We start from the raw sequence: 19,309 nt of genomic DNA, 5'->3' as shown, positions 1-19,309 counted from the left end.
CACAACAAAGGCATTTGACAAAATCAGCAAACTCTTCCCATTCAAATTACAAGTCAAAAGGACAACAGTCAATACACTTGTAGACCCCAGTTCTCAATATAGTTCAATTTGATCAGATACCATCAAGAAGCTTGAGTTACAAACATATTATCTATTAGAATATTAGTTTAACATTATAAGAAAGCTTAGGTGTAAACTTGGCTATAATAAGTACTTGTTGTTAGTTTGATGTAACTTCTATCAACTTTTAGCATATGATCAATAATATAATCTGATGCTCTCAACCAAAGAAAGCATGCCTTTTGTTTCAATCCCATTCTTCAGGTTTTACCAACATTGATATCAAAGCTAAGTTTAATTTTAAAGGAAGAAATCGAGCACAAAAAATCATTGAAAACACAAGTTGTGGCATTTGTAGTATTTGATCATGCAAAGTCGGTTGCAAAGCTCACAAGTGAAATGGCCTATTTATATTGTGATGATTCTTTCAGTTCATGAGAAGTTTTAGAAAAAGTAAGATCATGGGTTGTAGGAATTCTAAACATGAGTTTTCAATCGTCTGATTTTAGATGTTATTACCCCTAGTTTTGAACTTTCAATCATCTTTGTCAAAAACCGACTCTTGGCTTAACCGCTTTACCAATATTCACAATTTGTCGGCTAAGTCGCGGAGTTCAGAGTCTAATTTTCATGGTCTTGAAGTGGTGAAAATCGTCGATTTCCCAAATTTCCATTTTGGAAATAGCATCGTTGGTCATAAATGGTGTCGAGGTCTTTAAAGTCGAACGGTCGAAGCATTCCCGAACCCTGGCATTGGTTCTAAATTTCTAAAAAGCCCTGGCTAGCCAACTATCCTCAAAAGCTCGCTTCTTTGTGCTAGTTGCCTTGAGACAGTTCTAAAATTTGCCAATCACCCGACCACATTAAACATGTCTTGTCACCCAAGTTGACATCGCCTTGGTTGGTAATTCTTTGATCTTCGTGCAAAAGATTAAGAACCCTTGTAGCCACCTGACCACATGGAGTTTTCTGTTTTTTGAGATGTAATTTGCTTAAAGATAATGGGAAGTACATCTCCTTAATGACGGATTAGGTGGCTAAAGCATGTAAAGTTGTTGACGCGATTTTTGAAAAACAATGATATTATTTCTCGTTGCTGAAATTTAATGAGATGATGGCCCTGTACATAAGTGAAAGGAGGCAATTTCAGAATTCATCCTTTCTTTAGGGATTAGCCAAGAAAACGGTAAGTTGGCAGATTGGCATGTTTGTTGGGGAAGTAGGAATTCTAAAATTTCAATTACTTCCGTTTCAAGATCTCTTGAGCCAACATTCGATATGGATTATTACCCGCCTTAAAATAGTATGGTGCTTCCCCATGAAGATCAACTTCCCATAGCCCAACCTAATTTGAATTGGATTCAACGAGAGTAGGAAGACATCGTTGCTCAATTGAACTGAGTTACATGGAGGGAAAATGCCAATTATGCTGAATACAAAAGGATAACTTGCTTTTTAGAAAGAGAGGAGAGGCAAGAAGAAGTTCACACCGAGCTTTTGCAAAGAGAATTTGTTGCACCCAAAAATCCTGCACCTAAGGCGAATTAACCTAGTGCATATCCAAGTCGATGCGGTACAAGATGGTTCTCTAGGAGGTGGTGTTGCTCCCGTACTCCAACCCGACCCAATATTGATTGAAGACCCATAGGAGGATATCCTTTTTGGATTGGCTACTCTGGCTTGGAAATATAACAAGAACTATGCAGAATATTTGAGGGTTATCTTTTTGTTGGAGGAAGAAAAAGAAAAGGCTGAAATGCATGATGCCCAACTACAATTAGCAATCTTGGCGGAAAGGAACCCAATGCCTCCCGTTAATTGATAATTTTTGCTCTCTAGACTCATGGCTAGTTTAAGGTGATAAAGTCAAGCTCTTGTAGGCCTTTTCTGTTTTTATTGAGTAATTGTTTGATTCTTTTCTTGAAGCGGTAGCTTTCAAAGACCATTATTTATTAAAAAGCGGTTATGAATTGTGGTCTATTTATGTCAGACAGAAACTGGAGACAAATATAGTTTTTCTTTTGTTCACCTTCAAGCCTTTCTTTTGATAGATATTTGTAAAAGAGAAATCTGAATGCAATTTCATGGATCATGAAATTCGAGTTATGGTTGACTAGTTGTGTTATTCTTCTTATGTTGAAATACTGTGCACTTGGGTTATCTTTATTTTATCTATTGGATGGAAATAGAAATTTGCATGTATTCATTTCTATGAAAATTTAGCTTTGAATGAATGAAGCAGTGATGTCTTATCTTTACAAATCTTAATATTTTAGGGTAGAATCTTTGTATTCTATTTGATTATGTTTCTATCAAATCCCCTTTTTCATCCTTAGAGCTTTCTGGTAAAAAGCACATCTCAGAAAAAGAATTAAATTACATTACAAGGAGCTGTACCTCTAAAATTTAGAGGAAAATTTCTAGTTCAATAGTGATTTCTCCAACTGTTAGTTCTTGTTTGTCTCTCATTTTGGGGAATTGAGTCATCCTTGAGTTATCTTAGAGAGACAAATCTGTCAACCAACAAAAGTAAAATGTTAAGTATTGCACATTGCAACATTGAGGTTAGATGATGATACTATGGCCCACAATTATTGGGTGATCCATATTAATGTATAAATTGTCACCTTTCCTAAAAATAAATCCATGTTATTTGGATAGATATTGTGTTCCATAACATATCTGTAAGTCAATAGTTACAGTCCATAGTAGTGTGTGATTTCTAGATATGGAACCAACCAAATTTCCATTTGGTTGGTTAGAGAGCTAACCATTATTGATTATTCCCTAATAGATTGTAGTTAAACTAAATGAATCGGTTCATACTAGTGGTAAAATATTAAAAAGGAGTAAATTGTATTCGTGAAATTTATTTGTACTAATTTCTATGCTATATTATTTGTGGCTGGCTGATGGATACAAAGTTGGTTTGAATCCTAAAACAATTGATGCCTCATGGCAATCAACATCAAAAACGGCCACCTGCAAGACATGGTTTGGTGATGATTTCCACTCAACCTAGGGTATTATTTTTAATTCACACGAGATTTTGTGCAAGTATTGTAGATGTTGGGTGTTTTGTCAATGGGAGCACATAATGGTGTGATGATGCATAATATGGCATTACTCCATACGCCTTCCATCACCTTCAACCAATCTGCCAAGGTAGTTACTGTTTAATTCATTTTACCAAAGGAAATTGTCATGCCCATCTAGAGTAGGGATAGAAGAGAGGAAGGTTTCCTTCCATATGTAAGTTAATGATTTAAACATGTTTAAACCCTGGGCAATAAAAACCACAAGGAAATGGAACGGATCCCCATTGAAGCAGTATGTTATAACAACTCTGACGTTTACTTTAGTATAAAATATTTCAAACATTATTATCAATAGTATCATAATTGAAAGGATAATTTTATCCTACTTGAATGAATAAATCTTTAATCACATGCTTATTGAGAATGAAATGGCATAATGGTTTACAATATTTAATAGGAGAATGAAATGTTTTTGATGTATATTCCACTCTAGGTAGCTTTTCCACATAGTCAAAAGGATATTTTAAAGCTTGTATAAAGAAAGAGCTACATTGATAGCCAAAGTCACCCATGGAAATCTCATTGAGATGATTGATGCTTTGCTCTAAAAACCAGCATTATGTTCAAATAATTACAGAATTCTTAAATACCGTATTTTGCATAACTTGAATTACCTGGTAACAGCATCCTCCTTCAGAATCTTCTTGTGAAGCATGGGTTATAGCCTCTACTAATAAAGCTTTGTTATGGAAAACATATCCCAATTGGGATTCAAGCATGTGTATATTTATGCTACTTAGAATACTGGGATGGACAGATGAATGCTCAAATGCCATAGTGACTAACCCAGATTCATATGCTACAGGTATGTTCAACCAGCTCATGAACTCAAGAGCAGCAGAAAGACCACCTCCAACTAAATATGATCCAATCAGTGCCTCAACAGAGTCTGCAATTGTCTTTGAGCACATCCACCTATGGCCTTTGTCACAAGTTTTTCCCACTTTGACAACTTTGTCCTCCATGTCAACAATACCCTTTACAGATTCTTCAATCATTTTTCCATCACAGAAACAGGAAACAATCCTTTTGCAGTGTGTACCAGGAGCCACCCACCGGCTAGGACTGAATGGTTCATCTCTAATATATCCCTGTACATACAGTGAAAATAAACGACTAACATTATGCGACCTGAAAGAAGGAAAGGGCTTCCAAAGCATACTTAGTATTACTTGCTAATAGCTTCAGCAATAATAAACAAATGAAACCGATCTGCAATGGTGATTTGAATTATAACAAACATTGTCAATTGTAATAGACCAAAGTACAATTAAAACAGGCCAACAATAAATAGTAAGAATAATGGTTTAAGTAAATACAACAAAGCCAGTCCGATATATAGATTCCAGACATAACAGCAGGCATAAATCATTTGTTGCTTATATAAAGGGCATAATCTAAGTAGTGAATTTATAACAAAATGGACGAAAGCAAAATTATCCATAGAGGAAACTGCCACAGTAGATAACTGATGCAAATGAAAGTGAATCCTTACAACCACAATTTTGGTAACAAATATAATATTTTTAAAGAATATGGTGTTAAATAGATAATCCTTCATCCTGTCATCCAAGATAATTTTATATGGGAATGGCTCACATGAAATCCAGGAAATTTTAAATAGAATTGGATATTTATCTTATCGGCATTTCTTATTTACTAGATCTCTCAGATGAATGGTCGTACCCAAGTGAAATTTAATGTTGATATAATACATTAGATAGCAATGCTATCGATTGTTCAACTAATATGCAGGATGGGAAAACTCTGTTGAGGATGTTCTGATGGCAGGAACAGCAGCTTTTGAATGAAGCTACTTTGCAAGCGATATTGTATGTAAACCAATAGTGGCCCATTGAAGAATATGTGAATGCAAATAAATCCTAATTTCTCATAGCAAAGATTGTATTTACTGTTCTATCCTTGCATATAATACTTTTAACTCAAAATATCTTCCTGCACCATTTGTTAGATGTATGCTGCGTTGAAATCTTTGAGGAAGGCTATCACTTACAGCTTGAATAAATCTGTGATAGCCAGAAAAAAAGGAGCATACCTTAAATTCTGAACAACTGCAAGCATGCATCCAGAAAAAAATTGTTGTTATTCATGATATAAAAACTAGAAGAGGAAAAGATAAACCTCTAAAATCGATTTTAAGTTCTTAATAAACATGATATAAACTGATTCATTTCATTTTGATTTAAATGTAAATTGTGATAGGCAAGGAATGATGCATGTCAATACTTGCGAATCTTGACATATTTTGAGCATGAAGGGTAGGATCGCAAACAGCCAAAGATTTATTTGCACTCAATTTCCCTTTATGGTTCTTATCACATTAGAAGAATGTTGTACCCATACCAAAATGAAACTATTTACCCTTGTCACTAGTACTGTGTTATACCACTTTGGTCATTTAAAATCCCATCAATGTTGTTCTTGTGATCCAGATGTGCTTAAAGTCCAATAAATGCTGTGAAATTCTTTCATTATCATTCAAACATAGGTACAAATCAAGAATGAAGGAATGCAAAGGATTTTTTGGCCTGAAAAGAAAGACAATAATACAGCGCCAAAATCTCCCGTAGGAGAGTCAAAATTCTCAAAAATCAAGTTTGCCTGATTTTGATTAAAATTTATGAATGAAATGGGTGTTTTGGTTGTGGGTTTTGGAAAAAAACAGCTGGATTCAAAATGCTAAAAAATGCCTAACTAGTGGATCAAGTCAAGTGGAAGAACAAAGTAAAGAAGAAAAATAAAAAAGGTAATATTATTGAAAAACCACATAAAGTGCCAGTTTTGATGAAGTGTCAAAAATGCCAAAATGGTCCTCCAGACACATCAAAATCGCTTCAGTGACTTTTTAAAGTGAAAGTAGCAAAAGTGTTAAAAGTAGTCATCCAAACCTGACAAGATGACTTAAGTAATGTTTTATAAGTGGAACTGATAAAAATCATCATTTAAAAAATTAAAACCTGAAGATTAAAAAAGGTCAAATGAAAGAACATTTAAAATTTTAAAAGGATTTTAAAAATGTGAAAATTTTAATAATTGAAAAGAATATAAGTAGTTTCTTTTGGCCCTAGGCAAGGCCTAGGGTGCACCAAGCACACCAAAAGGCCCACTTGGCATAAATGCCAAATGATGCATTTGGTGGAGGCCTAAATTTTTATTTTTTCAAAGTAAAATATAAAACATAATAAATCCCTTTGTTCCTCAAAATTGCCATGCAGTGTGCACCAAAAAGGAGGAAGATTTTTACAAAGAGCTGGATTTGTTGACCATTTCTATCATTCATAGCTGGAGATTTCAGAAGCTTTTATTTGTAATAATCCAACAATCAGAGAACTATTAATGCTATCAAATTTCCACAATCCATGCAAATACTCTGCTGTTTCTCGATTTGATTGTGTGACCTTTTTAATCAGAGAACTTCATTGAAAGGAGATTAATGGTGAATTTTACTGTTGTTTTCAAACTTGGTACAAAAGAAAAGCTGGATAATGTGCTAAGGTATTTGTATTCGGCATATTTTAAAATTCTTTATTTCCTTTTCAGTGCACTTATCTTTAGATTGATATTCTTGTTTCTTCATGGTATGGGAAGCTTTGAAAGAAAGACTTTTGGGCAAATTCTATCATATGGATAGGGTTTCTAAAGGTTGCAATCACCTCCAAACTAGGGTACTGTTGATGTGTCTGAAATCGCATCACTATGTTTCCATCTGGCCAATGTAGAATAGAATACTAAGCATCCTATCCTCTCTTGAGATAAGGAAATCCCTAATGCTGTTTTTTATTTGATCAAAGGGGATTACCTCAATGTTTCTTTTGTCAGGTCTTGACTGCAGGATAACTTAGTGGTTTGATGTGTTTTGCTAGAACACAAAGGGGACTTACGGTTAGGTGAACATCTTTCGGGTGAGTTCCCTAAAATTCTAACAGTCTTGTTATTGGTTGATTTCAGCTGGATTGATACTAACTCAGCTGGACTGTGGTTTCTTCTTGGTAAAAAAAAAGAGGAAAAAGAGGGATAGGGAAAAGAGATACAAAAAATCTGATTACTTAACTAAGATAACATGTTCAAGAAAAACAGACAGACACCTCCAAATAACCAGATTTTAACATTATCAACTATTTAAGCACAATGTTTGTAAGAACCTAGCGCGATCTTCAAGGAAAACTAGATTTTCATGCTATTAAACATAAATTCAGAATTTTAACATTCATTCACTAACTGTTTAATAACCGAACTGAGCATATGAGAGGGTTCAGATTAACCATGCAAAGGGAATGACAATCAGCCAGTCCTTAATGATATGAACAACAAGGATTCTATCAGATGTTTATCCTAAAAATGCTATTGAAAAATAAAAGACATAACAGAATAATTTAAATGATGAAGAAGGGGACCATGCACTCACAAAGAAATGAAAACAATCTTAATTTTCCATTAATCCTGTGTAAATTTCGCCAAAGCTTTAGCAACAATCCTTGAACTTCTTACAAAAATAAGGGAAAACCAGTCCCTTTAAATAGATTTCCAGAAATAGATAAATGCCCAAGATCTAAACTAAACAAGTGGCCCAAATTCATCTGTACAAAAAGGTACCCATACCCATAAATAGAAGGTAAATATCAGCAACCACCCAAAGGGGAGCAATAACTACCTCAAAAAAAGGTAATTAAAAACTATCCATAACAATTCAAAAAGTGCATATGCACAGAGTTTAAAGTTTACAGTTGACTTGGCAGTCAAACATGAACTTTTGGCCAAAAAGTGCTTTTTCAAATTTAAAAAAAAAATGCATTTTAAGAAAGCACTTTTTCTTTTCCTGCTGCAGACTCCTTTGTGATAAACTCAGCCTCGCCGCGCAGGTACTCTCCCCAGATATCCCTATCGGTTGCACGCTCTACCCGAACGTTTAGACATAAATTGAATAGTTCGTTTGTCAGTGGCATAGGAGGATTAAACATTTTGTAATGAATACCCTGTAGGAGGCTATCTAAATTCTCCAGTTCCTCCCTCCAGTATGACTTGTGATTTTCAAAGCATGATATGTCTCCTTGCAGCCCACCAGCAAAATCTAGATCCTCCATGGAGTAAGTGACCCTGGGCTTAAGCCTGTCCTCCCACTGTGGTTGTACCTCATTATCTTCCATACTATTTTTCCAACCGGGAACCATTGATTTGAGGATCCTTTCACCAAGATCCTTCACATTTGATAAAGTGTCAATGCACTTATCCTACATTTTATTGATATTATCCTTCATGTCGTTCTTCATGTTGAGGGTCCAATACCATTCCTTGAAGGTATTGACATCATAAGGATTTAGGATAGTACCAATAGTGGGGATTTGAGAGCAAGTCCAAAATAGAGCCCTAATGAGGGGCAATGCCCTGGCAATCGCCTCATGAGTGTTATAGCACTCCTTCCTTAACTTACACATTTTGATAATAGTGGATTCCCTATGGAGGGCCATTTCGCACAAATCCTTGAAGATTTGCTCTCCTCTTTCCTTAATGCTTTGAATCCATTCCCTGACAGCCATGGCGGTATCTCGTACTCCTTCAAACTCTGTGGTGGTCCTTTGCGCCAATGTTGTTGGGGGAACATGGGATTCGGGGGCATTATGTAATGGTCTCAGTAGGTGATCAATGTACCCCGCGGCCTGCTCAGCACGAACTCGATACATGTCTTTCTCAGCAGTTATCTCTTCTTCGAGTTGCCTGAGCATGTTTTGCACGAAGTCCTTGAACTCCTCCCTTTCTTGTTCCTTGGTGGCTCGTCCGATTGGGATGGTTGTGATGCTATAATCAGCCAGTGTAACTTGATCTGCTGGCTTATCGACAGGTGGGGTGGCGATATGGAGGGTACGGTTTCTTTGGTCATCTTTGGTTATTTAGGAATAGGCCTTAGGCTTCTTCTTCCCCTTGGACTTGGCTTCGCCTATGCGAGAGAAAATGTCCTCCAAGTCGATGGGTGGCTTGGTGGCTGCCTTTCGCTGAGCTCGAGCAACTAACCAATCTTGAGGTATGGCTGCCCTGATGCTATGGTTAAATTCCCACTCTTTTCTTTAATGTTTTCAGCTGGCTCATTGCATATTTGTAGCTGCTCTGTTACAGGAGGAGTCGAGGAAGTGTCAAGTCCTTTGCTTGCAACTGAATTCTCTCCTACTTCGTTGAACAATTGTCTGGTATCTTCATGTGATGGTTGTTCTTCAATTCTATCAGGCTCGCGGGTCTCATCTATCCTTTGCTCTCCTTCAACAGTGGAATCATCCTTGGTGGTACTGTGCAACTGCAATTCATGGCGGATCCCTTGGGTAGGTTCATGCACCTCAAGCCCCTATGTGGATGGAATTTCTCCTTCCTCAACTAGATTCTCAGGTTCGACAGACTCAATGACCCTCACCTCTGTATTTAGCCTGTCTTGTGCAGGAGGATCATCAGCTCCGAATGCATCAACATCGCTTTGGGAAGGCGGAGCAGGTATATAGTCAAGTTCAATTACATCATCAGATGAACTAGGGTCTTTTGATGATGAAGTGACCTCTGGTCTTCTAATAGGGATCTTCTCCCTTCTTGTCCTTTTAGATGTCCGAGTCCCTCTGCTGGCTTTAGCTTTCTTCCTTTTTTCGGGCTTTTCAACCTCTTCCTTAGGTACACTAGAGGTTCCCTCATCTTTAGAGGACTGAGAATCAAGGCTACCCATCATGTGGTAGGTGAACTGGACTCCCTCATGAATCAGCCGTTCAATCTGTTGGTGTAACCACTGATCAGTGTACCTCCCTGGGGCTGCCATGACTGCCTCAAAATCAGTGATTGGATCCTGTGACCAATCGATGCCTGGCAAGAGATGCCTCACTGCCTCAAATTCTCGGACTTGTAAGCAATTTCCAGAATCCGTTAATTGATCCGGGACTCGACGGTATTCATAGAGTCACATTTGCTGCACACTTAGCCTTGAATATTCGCGTCGTTGGACTTCATAGTCATCAGAGCAATTCTTCCAATAATCTTCAACTGACTCCTTTGCTCTGTAGCACCTGTCGTAGGCTCTCTTCGCCAGATTGTCATGATCGAAACATTTCCTTGGGAAATGTTCCCGTAAGCCAAAGGAGGCTAACTCAGCAAGGAATTCCTCTGCATGGGCTGGATTCTTCAAATGGACATCGAGGTTACCTATAATCATAGGGAAGGTGAATCCGGACTGCTTCTTGTCTTTGAGTAAACTGTTCACAGGACGTGCCTGCCTTGCAACTTGTAGAAGAACTATTTTCTCGGTTGGATATCGTGGAAGTCGGAAAGGAGCGCCTTCAAAGCCAGCTATTCAGATGTAGGAGAAACTTGGGAACTGAATGAACCGGGCGCCATACCTCTGTACCAAAATGGTAGCTTGCTTTGAGAGCCTTATGTGTAGTCCCCTTGCATCAGCCTGACCAGGCGCATTGTGAAGGTGTCGTTGACACGCTCATACTGACCAATTGCATAAGCGGGGCTGTTCTTTTCCCTTTGAGCTATGTCCTGATAATGTAATTGTGGATAGCAATCATACACCTCCACCGGATTGGGCCCGTTCCCAATTTCACCCTTCATGATTAAACCTAGTAGTGGCTGGTTTCGGGCGAACATATAGACTAGATAGGATGTCATGGTAAAGTACTTTTTCTCCTCAAGTTCGACCAACTGGGTATGGATGTTGTCACTTATGATTTGGGCCTAGTCGAACTTGGATTTCCCAGCGAAGACCTGCTCTGTAAAGTAAAACATCCACTCTTCAAAGTAGTTAGATTGGGGGAGTCCCATAACCCTGCTGAGCAATGTGACCATATCTCCATGCTCATTGTGAAAGTCGCTTCTGGGGGTGTTTTTCCCAATTCTGATGCTGGGAGGTCTTCTCTCCTTATACCACTCCTCATTTACTAATGTCCTGCATTTGGCAGGGTTCATATCATATGCCACTTGCGCTTCATCTATAGTTGTTGCTATGGGGTTGTTCGGGAAGGGGATGTCAAATGTGTCGCCAATGGCCTCAGGAGTGAAGTCAGCTAGGACCATATTCTCAAGGAGCGCCAATGACTAAAGTCCTGCAGTTGGCAGGGTTCATATCATATGCCACTTGCGCTTCATCTATAGTTGTTGCTATGGGGTTGTTCGGGAAGGGGATGTCAAATGTGTCGCCAATGGCCTTAGGAGTGAAGTCAGCTAGGACCATTTTCTCAAGGAGCACCAATCTGGTGTTTGGTTGGTAATGGCGGGCAGCCTCTACTACCAACTCATAATTTTGCACTGACGGGGGAAATCCTGCTGCCTGGGCGATGCCACTTTCCATCATCCGCCTAGGCCTGCCATAGGCGTTAGGGGAGAATACTCTATCTCTGAAATCTTGAATATCAATGTGGCCTAGGTCAGTATCACCTATATTTTCCCATATGCTTTGAACCTTTAATTCCTTCAGTCCTCCTCTCTGATATTGATATTTCATCTTTTCGACTCTGCAAGGGATGTCTGATTTGGATGCTCGGGACGTTTCAACTGCACCAGGTGTCTTTGAGGACTCTACCGTAGATTTAGGCATCTATCGTGCACAGCCGGATGCGGATTACGAGACGAGATAAAGGAAACAAAAAGGTTTAGATAAAAGGGATACGTTAGCACACAAGGATTAATTGAAAACAGAATTTTGAAGAAAGCACGATACTTCAGCTAAAGAGCTTGATTGATTTAGACATGAACATTACTAAGCTCTTTGATTACAAATTTACTTATTCGGCTGCGGTTCAAGGACTTAGGCGATTTCGACTGCTGAATTTGCACTTAGACATTTTAAGATCAATTTTCAAAAACGGATGAGGTTAAATATTCTGTAAGTCCAAAAATGCATTTCTAGTTAACTCTTAGGAACAGACTCTGATTTTAACTGCATTGCCTGATGCCTTTCAAACGGGAAAAGATGCGGTTTAATGACAATCATTTAATCAATTTTGCACAAACACATCTATCCAATTTTGCATATATTTTAAACAATTCTAAGAGAGACAAAGCAAACTTACCTGGCGAAATAAATGGTGTCTATCTGCACAATCTGGCCTGCAGAAATGGTTTCCTTTGAAATTTGAAAATGCCCCTCTTATGCCCTATGCTTTTGAAAAGACAAATGCACAACTTGCAAACTTGGAATGGGAGGGTTTCTGCAATTTCAAATTTTAACGGTTAACTCCCTATGTTTCTTATTTCGCGCCTAAGTTTGGAAAAGAATGTAGTTTTGAGGACTTGGATTTAGCGACCTTTACCTTGGACAGGACTTTAGTGTTTCACTTCTGCTGCAAGCTCTTACTTTGCAATTTTAGTGGTAAACTTCGGGGTTACTGCAATGTTTTTCAAACTTTAACCTCTGCGTTTTCTCTTCTATGGTGTCAAAGATGGGTTTATAGCTCTCTCCTTAAACTTCGAACTTCTGTGTGATTTTACCTTTGGCGTCTTGGGCGTTTTGTTCTTCAACAAACTATTTAACCTCCATTTTATCTATAGCGTTGAAAATGGGTTTAAGATCTTTGAAAACCTTCAAACTCAGCGATTTTGCCAAACTTCGAGATTTTGGAGGGATTGCAATGTTTTAAAATCGCGATTTTCTTCTCACGCGAACTTCGGTGATTTAGACTAGTTTGCAAACTTTTTAACCTTGGCATTTTAACCTCCATAGTGCGATTTTTGGCGTTTGGGTTGCTTTTTTTAACTTTGTCAAAAATCGCGATTTCCTCTTTATTGTTGAAACTTCGGCATTTTAGAACATTCTGCAAGTTTTTTTTTAAAACATTATGACTTTTGCCTTATATAGCGAACTTCAGAGTTTTGACATGGTTTGAAAACTTTTTTTTTTAAAAACTCTTGCAATTACCCTCTATAATGTGATTTTCGGCGATTGGAGGCTCCTTTTTTAACTTTGGCGAAATAGACCATTTGAAAACTCTTTAAAATATTTCGCACTTTTACGCTTTATGCAGCGAACTTCGGATTTTTTGTGGTTTTCACAAACTTTCAACATTTTAGCACTTTACTAGCCTTTTGAAAACTTCAAATTTCAATGCTCACGCCCTTTATGGCGAATTTTGGGATTTTGGGAGGTTTTGAAAAGTAAAAGGAACTTTGACATTTTTCCTCCTTATGGCATTTCGGGATTTTGGGAGATTTTGCCAACTTTTGAAAATTCCTTGCAATTTTCTCTTGGCTGGCGAAAATCGGGGATTTCACCCATTTTGCAAACTTTTTAAAACTCTTGTAATTTTCCCCCTTAGTGCGAATTTTGGGATCTTGGGAGGTTTTGTCAACTTTTGACACTTTAACAATTTTTTCTCCCTTCTATATCCCTTTTGCGAAAATCGGCATTTTGGTTCCTTTGCGACCTTTAGACGCCTTATCATTTTGGGAATTTTGCAAGCTTTTGCCATTTCTTACCTAACTCAAGTGATTTTACAAGTTTAAATGATCTCTTGGAATTTTAACGCTGGAACGTTAAACTCACCTTGCGGATTCCCAGGCTTCTGCTCATGACATCATCATCTCCTGGACTGATTACGGGCCTGCTCAAAAGGACGTGAGACACCCTACGCAGAACTCAACAGGGCAAAGGCAAAAAGACCAAAAAAAAAGGGGGGGACCCTGTTGGCGACAGGGAGCGTGTGCAATGCACAATAGGTACCTAGGGTTTAGAACTTTAGAGCATAAATCATCACTCCAAGTCCAAAGAGAAATACCTAGGTTTTTGCAACATTTTCATACAAACTATTACCTTCATTTTGTCATGACTTTCACATCTGATCTCGATTTTTCATCCTATTTGAAGCACCAAAAAGATATCTTTGCATGCTACATGATGAAATAGTATTGGTTTTTGTTCCATTGTACAAAGAAGGGAAGGGATTAAGAGAGTCAGAAGTCAAAAATATAATTCATCATTTCAGAGAGTATGGATTGTAGAAAGGAAGTGATCAGAAAAAATCCACTTCACCATCAGAGCAACCAGTGCAGTCCTCTTGGGGATTGCCATTCTTGGAAACTATGGAGACTACTAATTTTAGATCATCTGCATTTCTTATTTACAAGATCTCTAAGATGAACTTATGATTCAAAAATTTTACACAACCTGATGGTTATATAATGTCATAATGTCGTAATTAGCACTGCTGTTGTTTGTTCAACTATTAAACTGACAGTGAAATAGTGGCGAAGATGTTCTGGCAGAGGTGTGATTGAGGCTATATGCAGGTGAGATTAGATGTAACCAATAACATACAAACATGAGAAAATCCTAATTCTTATAGCAATGATTGAATATGCTATCCTTGCACATGGTACTTTTAATTCATAAAAGACCTTTTTATGTCTTTCTTAGATGTAATTTGCTCAGAAATCTTCAAGGATGGGTAACACTTACAGCTTGAAAAAGTCTGACAGTGAAAGGTAGCATTGTTCAAATTCTAAGAAATTGCATTTATACATCCAAAAAAACAGTTCTAAATCATGATATTAAAATGTAGAAGAGAATGAGATAAGCCTTCTAAATCCATTTTGAGTTCATAAGAAACACAATTTATCTTAGTTCAGTTAATTTAAATTTATATGAAAGCTGTGATAGGCAAGGAATGATAAATATCAATACCGGCAAATTGCGTCTTAAAGCTAGATCATGAAGAGTGGCATTGCAAACTGCCAAAGATCTGTGTGCACTTAATTGTCCTTCATGCTTTTTATCATATTTCAAGAAAAGATGACAGCTAACAGCATATTTTAGAACTGAATCTCCCAGTAGCTCCAAACGCTCAAATGAGAAGCTTTCCATGCACCTCATAGTTGTTAATGCTTGCATAATCTATCATATCCCACACAGGTACAAAAGTAAAATTAGAATCAAGTTTTTTTGGCAGGTTATCTTAAGCTCTTATGGTAAAAGCATAAAAGGAAATGTCCATGCCTAAACAAAAGCTATGAGCCATCAATTAAAAAATTTAAACTTACAAGTGTTGCAGAAATAAAAGGGCAATTTGAGAACTTCTGGATTTCTTCTCGTAGTTGACTTGCCAACATCAAATTACTCATGCGATGCATTACAGAAGGAATTAAGTATAGTGATCTAATAACAGAGCTTGGCACACCTAGATTTAGGCATAATTCTGCCGGAAGCTCTATATAATTAGGTTTCAATTTCAAATCAAGTTCTTTACCTGGCACATCACAAGAAGATATTTTACTCATTTAAAAATATATGGATGCTAATTGACAGTGCAATGATATTATAAAATATTTTCATTTTTCGATTACATCAGCATATAACCTTTGATCCATTTCCATCTTAGATGTTTTATTATGCAAAAGAAGTATAATGAAACTATTAAGGGTACAAAAGAAAGAAACAATCATGAATTTGGATTGTGAGTTTTATACCATGTATATGAAAATTTGGTAGCTACAACTTCCTATATGTATTTTATTTCAATTCAGACATATCCAACAAGTTTCATGACAATCCCTGTTCAACTAATAGCTCATAAGCTGAGGTTTACTAAACAAGATAGACTATTGTGAGAAAACAGATGAGAAATTCTAAACTAGATTTGGCAAACCTTTTACATTTGAGAAATGGTAGAAAAAATCAATAACCGTATTATTCATGATGAAAATGCACTAAGCTTGTAGCAGTTGAGCCTAAACAACCCTACCGACATAACTTTTGCTATTTATTATTTGGAAAGAAAAAAACTTACCTAGTTTGCTCAAAATTATTTATGATGAAAATGCACTAAGCTTGTAGCATTTGAGCCTAGACCACCCTAATAACATAATTTTTTCTATTTATCATTTGGAAAGATAGAGACTTAGCTATTTCGCTCAAAAATATGTCTATGAACTTTTCTTCTCATACCAAGTCTTTGATGATTTGAATGTGTTCATGTATATCTAAGTTTAGACCAATAAGGAGACTTTGGAGTTATTGCATCTACAAACTTTAATGGATCACTGGGGCAACTGCATTTGCACTACATCCTTCGCCACCACACAACCAGTCCCCTTGCTAGGACCAACAACATGGTCACTATGGTTCCTCCTAATGCACTCCCAAAGCTACATTAGGTTGTCCTTAATAGGTGGTCACCTCCTCGTGTAAGGTAGCTCTCAAATTTCCTTACTTGAATCTCACTATTTCTCCTCAATGAGGAGATAATCAACCAATAGATATACCTAATGCTTAGTTGCAGGAGAGTGGATTAAATGCTCTCATTCGATGGGAGTCAATTGACAATGGAGAAAACTTGCCTGATGGAGGTTGTGGTGACCCTAATGATCATGATGCTCCTACTCCAGATTTTATAACTTTGCATTTAAATCTTTAATTTCATGCTGTTTTGGCATTGTAACTTTGTGATCAATTGTTTCCTTCTAAAGGCCAATGTTCTGTCATGCTGTTGTTTCCTTTTTAGGACCGCTTGTATATTTGACTCTTGTTGCACGGCTTTAGGACATGATCCCATTCCATCTACCATTTTTTGCAAATAGGCTGTATTTATTTTTATTAAGTAATATATAGACCTATTTTGTATTTAAAAAAAAAAGATTTGCAACCCTCCCATCGTCCATTCAAGGTTGGGCATATCTAAGTAGGTATCCAGGCATTGACATACATAAGAAGTAATGGTGGGAAGGAGAAGATCATATATATTAGATATGAGGCTAGAATCAAAATTGTGTAAATGTGGAAATTAGTGAAGGAAAGAAAACACAATATACAAGTTTTGAAAGATCTCACTTTATAGCAGATTTATTGATAGCTTCTAAAGCAGTTAGATGATTATATCTGAAATTATTATCTAAGGTAGATTATAAAGCAGGCTATTTTCTTGTTCCAAATGTTAGGACTAATGTTTATTTCAATATCACGTAAAAATATAATGTACTCTAATTGTGTTCTGAAAACTATCAATTTCATTTTTCAGGCTTATTAATGACTTGTGATGTATACTGATTAACATGAGGTTGAAAGAGGTACAAATAAAAGGGAATCAATCAGTTATCCTCCCATATTGTGCTGTCATTCCTTCAACCAGAAGAAGCACACAACACCCAAATTTTAAATATATTCCTCTGAGAAAATGTAAGTTGCCCAAATCTTAGCACTTCCAAATTAGTATAAAAAAATGTTTTGGCAAGTCATGGATAAGTTGCAACAATATTCTGCTACCTCAGTCAGGAGAGAGAGTTGAGCAGCCTAGCTACCTCAGTCAGGAGAGAGAGTGGAGCAGCCTAGGTACCTTGGATCCAAAGGCATTGATAGCGTGTCTGGGTTTGACAAATCTCATCATTGCCAAGTCCACAATCAGGGTAAGCAGAAGTCCCACCAGCTTTCTGCTGCAGGTAACGATCATACCTCACTACAGTTTCTAGCTACTATTCTGTTTGATTTAGTTCCAGGACTAAATACCAAACAAATCAGAACTCTCAATATTTGCCACAAAACCTTGACACCTTGTCTTGCTTTGCAGAATTTCTTTCCACTTCCACGAGGCAAATTTCAAGCTTGTTATGCTTCTGAAAAAAAACTTGCATTGCCTCTCCACTGGCCCTATCTGATATGTCCAATCCACACATCAACATATCTTTGTAATTTGAAGTCTCAAGAAATGTCCTCCACACCCTCTCTAAGATTGTTTAGTGTCAACAACTGGCCTATAACTCGGTATAGAAAACACTTCTCTTAGAAAAGACCTTACTCCAGCCTACCTGCTCAGACAAATTGAGAAATAGTATCATACCATAGAGATCTGAGGTTCTGTTTTACAACCTACAAAAGATCAAGCTATTCCTCATAACCTTTGAGGGTAAACTGTCAAAGCTTACAACACAAACCCTCATAAGGTGAACCGTGAGTTTGGAAGGTTTGAATTAAACAATAACCACTGATGCTCACTTTTTCGCTTAAACATAACATCATCATGGTCTCCAAGTCCACATCATTTAAAAATTTGCCTGACTTCTTGGGTGGTCTTTCACAAAGTGGTCCATTTTTTATTCTATCCTATCACTTTCTCCTGCTATAGTGGCAATTGCATCTCTAAGTTTTGAAATGCTCTGTAGTAAATCTAACATCTTCACTAGTGTAGTAGATTGTAATAACTATGGTGCAAAAATTGTCTTGCTCTAGCCTATAGATTGAAAGACTTGCATGTTCATTAAAGCAATAATATCTTGATGTCATGGCATGCTCCACTTCTACTTGTGCATCAACAAATCTCTCTTTTGGTGCAAAGGTCTAGGTACGTAGGCCTTCTTTGCTTGGGCTTGAGTAATAGATAATACTTCATTATTGATGCTCACTTTTTGCTTCAAACATCAAACATCATCATGGTCTCCAAATCCACACCAGTTAAATATTAGTTCTATTCTACCTTGATTTCTTGGGTGACCCTTCACAAAGTGGCACTGTGATTTATATGAAGAAGACATCCACATGAAACCATTGAAGGATCAGAATTGAAGACATCTCCATGATCAGGTTAATGATCAGAATTGAAGGCATCTCCATGATCAGGTTAATGATCAGAATTGAAGGCATCTCCATGATCAGATTAATGATCAGAATTGAAGATGAACTTCATATAAAAGATGTGGGTATGCAGTGATCATATGCAGCGATGCCATATAATAGAGACATTATGGACTAATAAAGAGTTACCTCTCTTAGTGAAGAAATATACTGAAGAAGTATAAGAGGTAATAAGTGAAAGGTGTATGTGAATGTAAGCAGTATATAAAGGCATATCATATATCAGCAGACGTGTGTAAGGTAAATATAATCAGTATAAGAATGGAAATTAGTAACTGTGTATATGTTCCCTGAAGATAATCAGTCTCTATACCGTGAAGATAATCAGTCCCTATACCAGATTAAAAGAAAGTTTTATATATGAGAAATTTATTAGAAGGAAGAGTATGAAGAATTGCTGCAGATTTAAGAAGACACAGTAATCAGCTTTGACAGATTTCTTAGTATATGGCAGCAGATATATATATATATATATGTGTGTGTGTGTGTGTGTGTGTATATCTGTGTGAGTGTGTGTGATGTCCCCTTCTAGTTGACATCCGTCAACTGA

The 19,309-nt window shown here is 37.1% G+C and overlaps 1 protein-coding gene across 6 annotated transcripts in view; it reads right to left on the bottom strand.

Moving 5' to 3' along the window:
* LOC131053529 (endoribonuclease Dicer homolog 3a) overlaps positions 1 to 19,309 on the bottom strand; it is a 182,979-nt gene that overhangs the window by 93,003 nt on the left and 70,667 nt on the right. For all 6 annotated transcript variants that reach the window (XR_009107715.2, XR_009107716.2, XR_009107717.2 and 3 more), the window contains 3 exons: positions 15,180 to 15,385; positions 14,824 to 15,033; positions 3,773 to 4,249 (listed from right to left, as the gene is read on the bottom strand). Coding sequence is in view for 3 of the 6 variants with exons in the window: in XM_057988141.2 (XP_057844124.2) it covers positions 3,773 to 4,249; positions 14,824 to 15,033; positions 15,180 to 15,385 (893 nt within the window). In the remaining 3 variants the exon portion in view is untranslated. The remainder of the gene's footprint in view (positions 1 to 3,772; positions 4,250 to 14,823; positions 15,034 to 15,179; positions 15,386 to 19,309) is intronic.

Source organism: Cryptomeria japonica, chromosome 6, assembly GCF_030272615.1.
Source record: "Cryptomeria japonica chromosome 6, Sugi_1.0, whole genome shotgun sequence".
Lineage (NCBI taxonomy): Eukaryota > Viridiplantae > Streptophyta > Pinopsida > Cupressales > Cupressaceae > Cryptomeria > Cryptomeria japonica.
The sequence above is the reverse complement of the archived record's forward strand: the minus strand, read 5'-3'. Positions and strand labels throughout refer to the sequence as shown.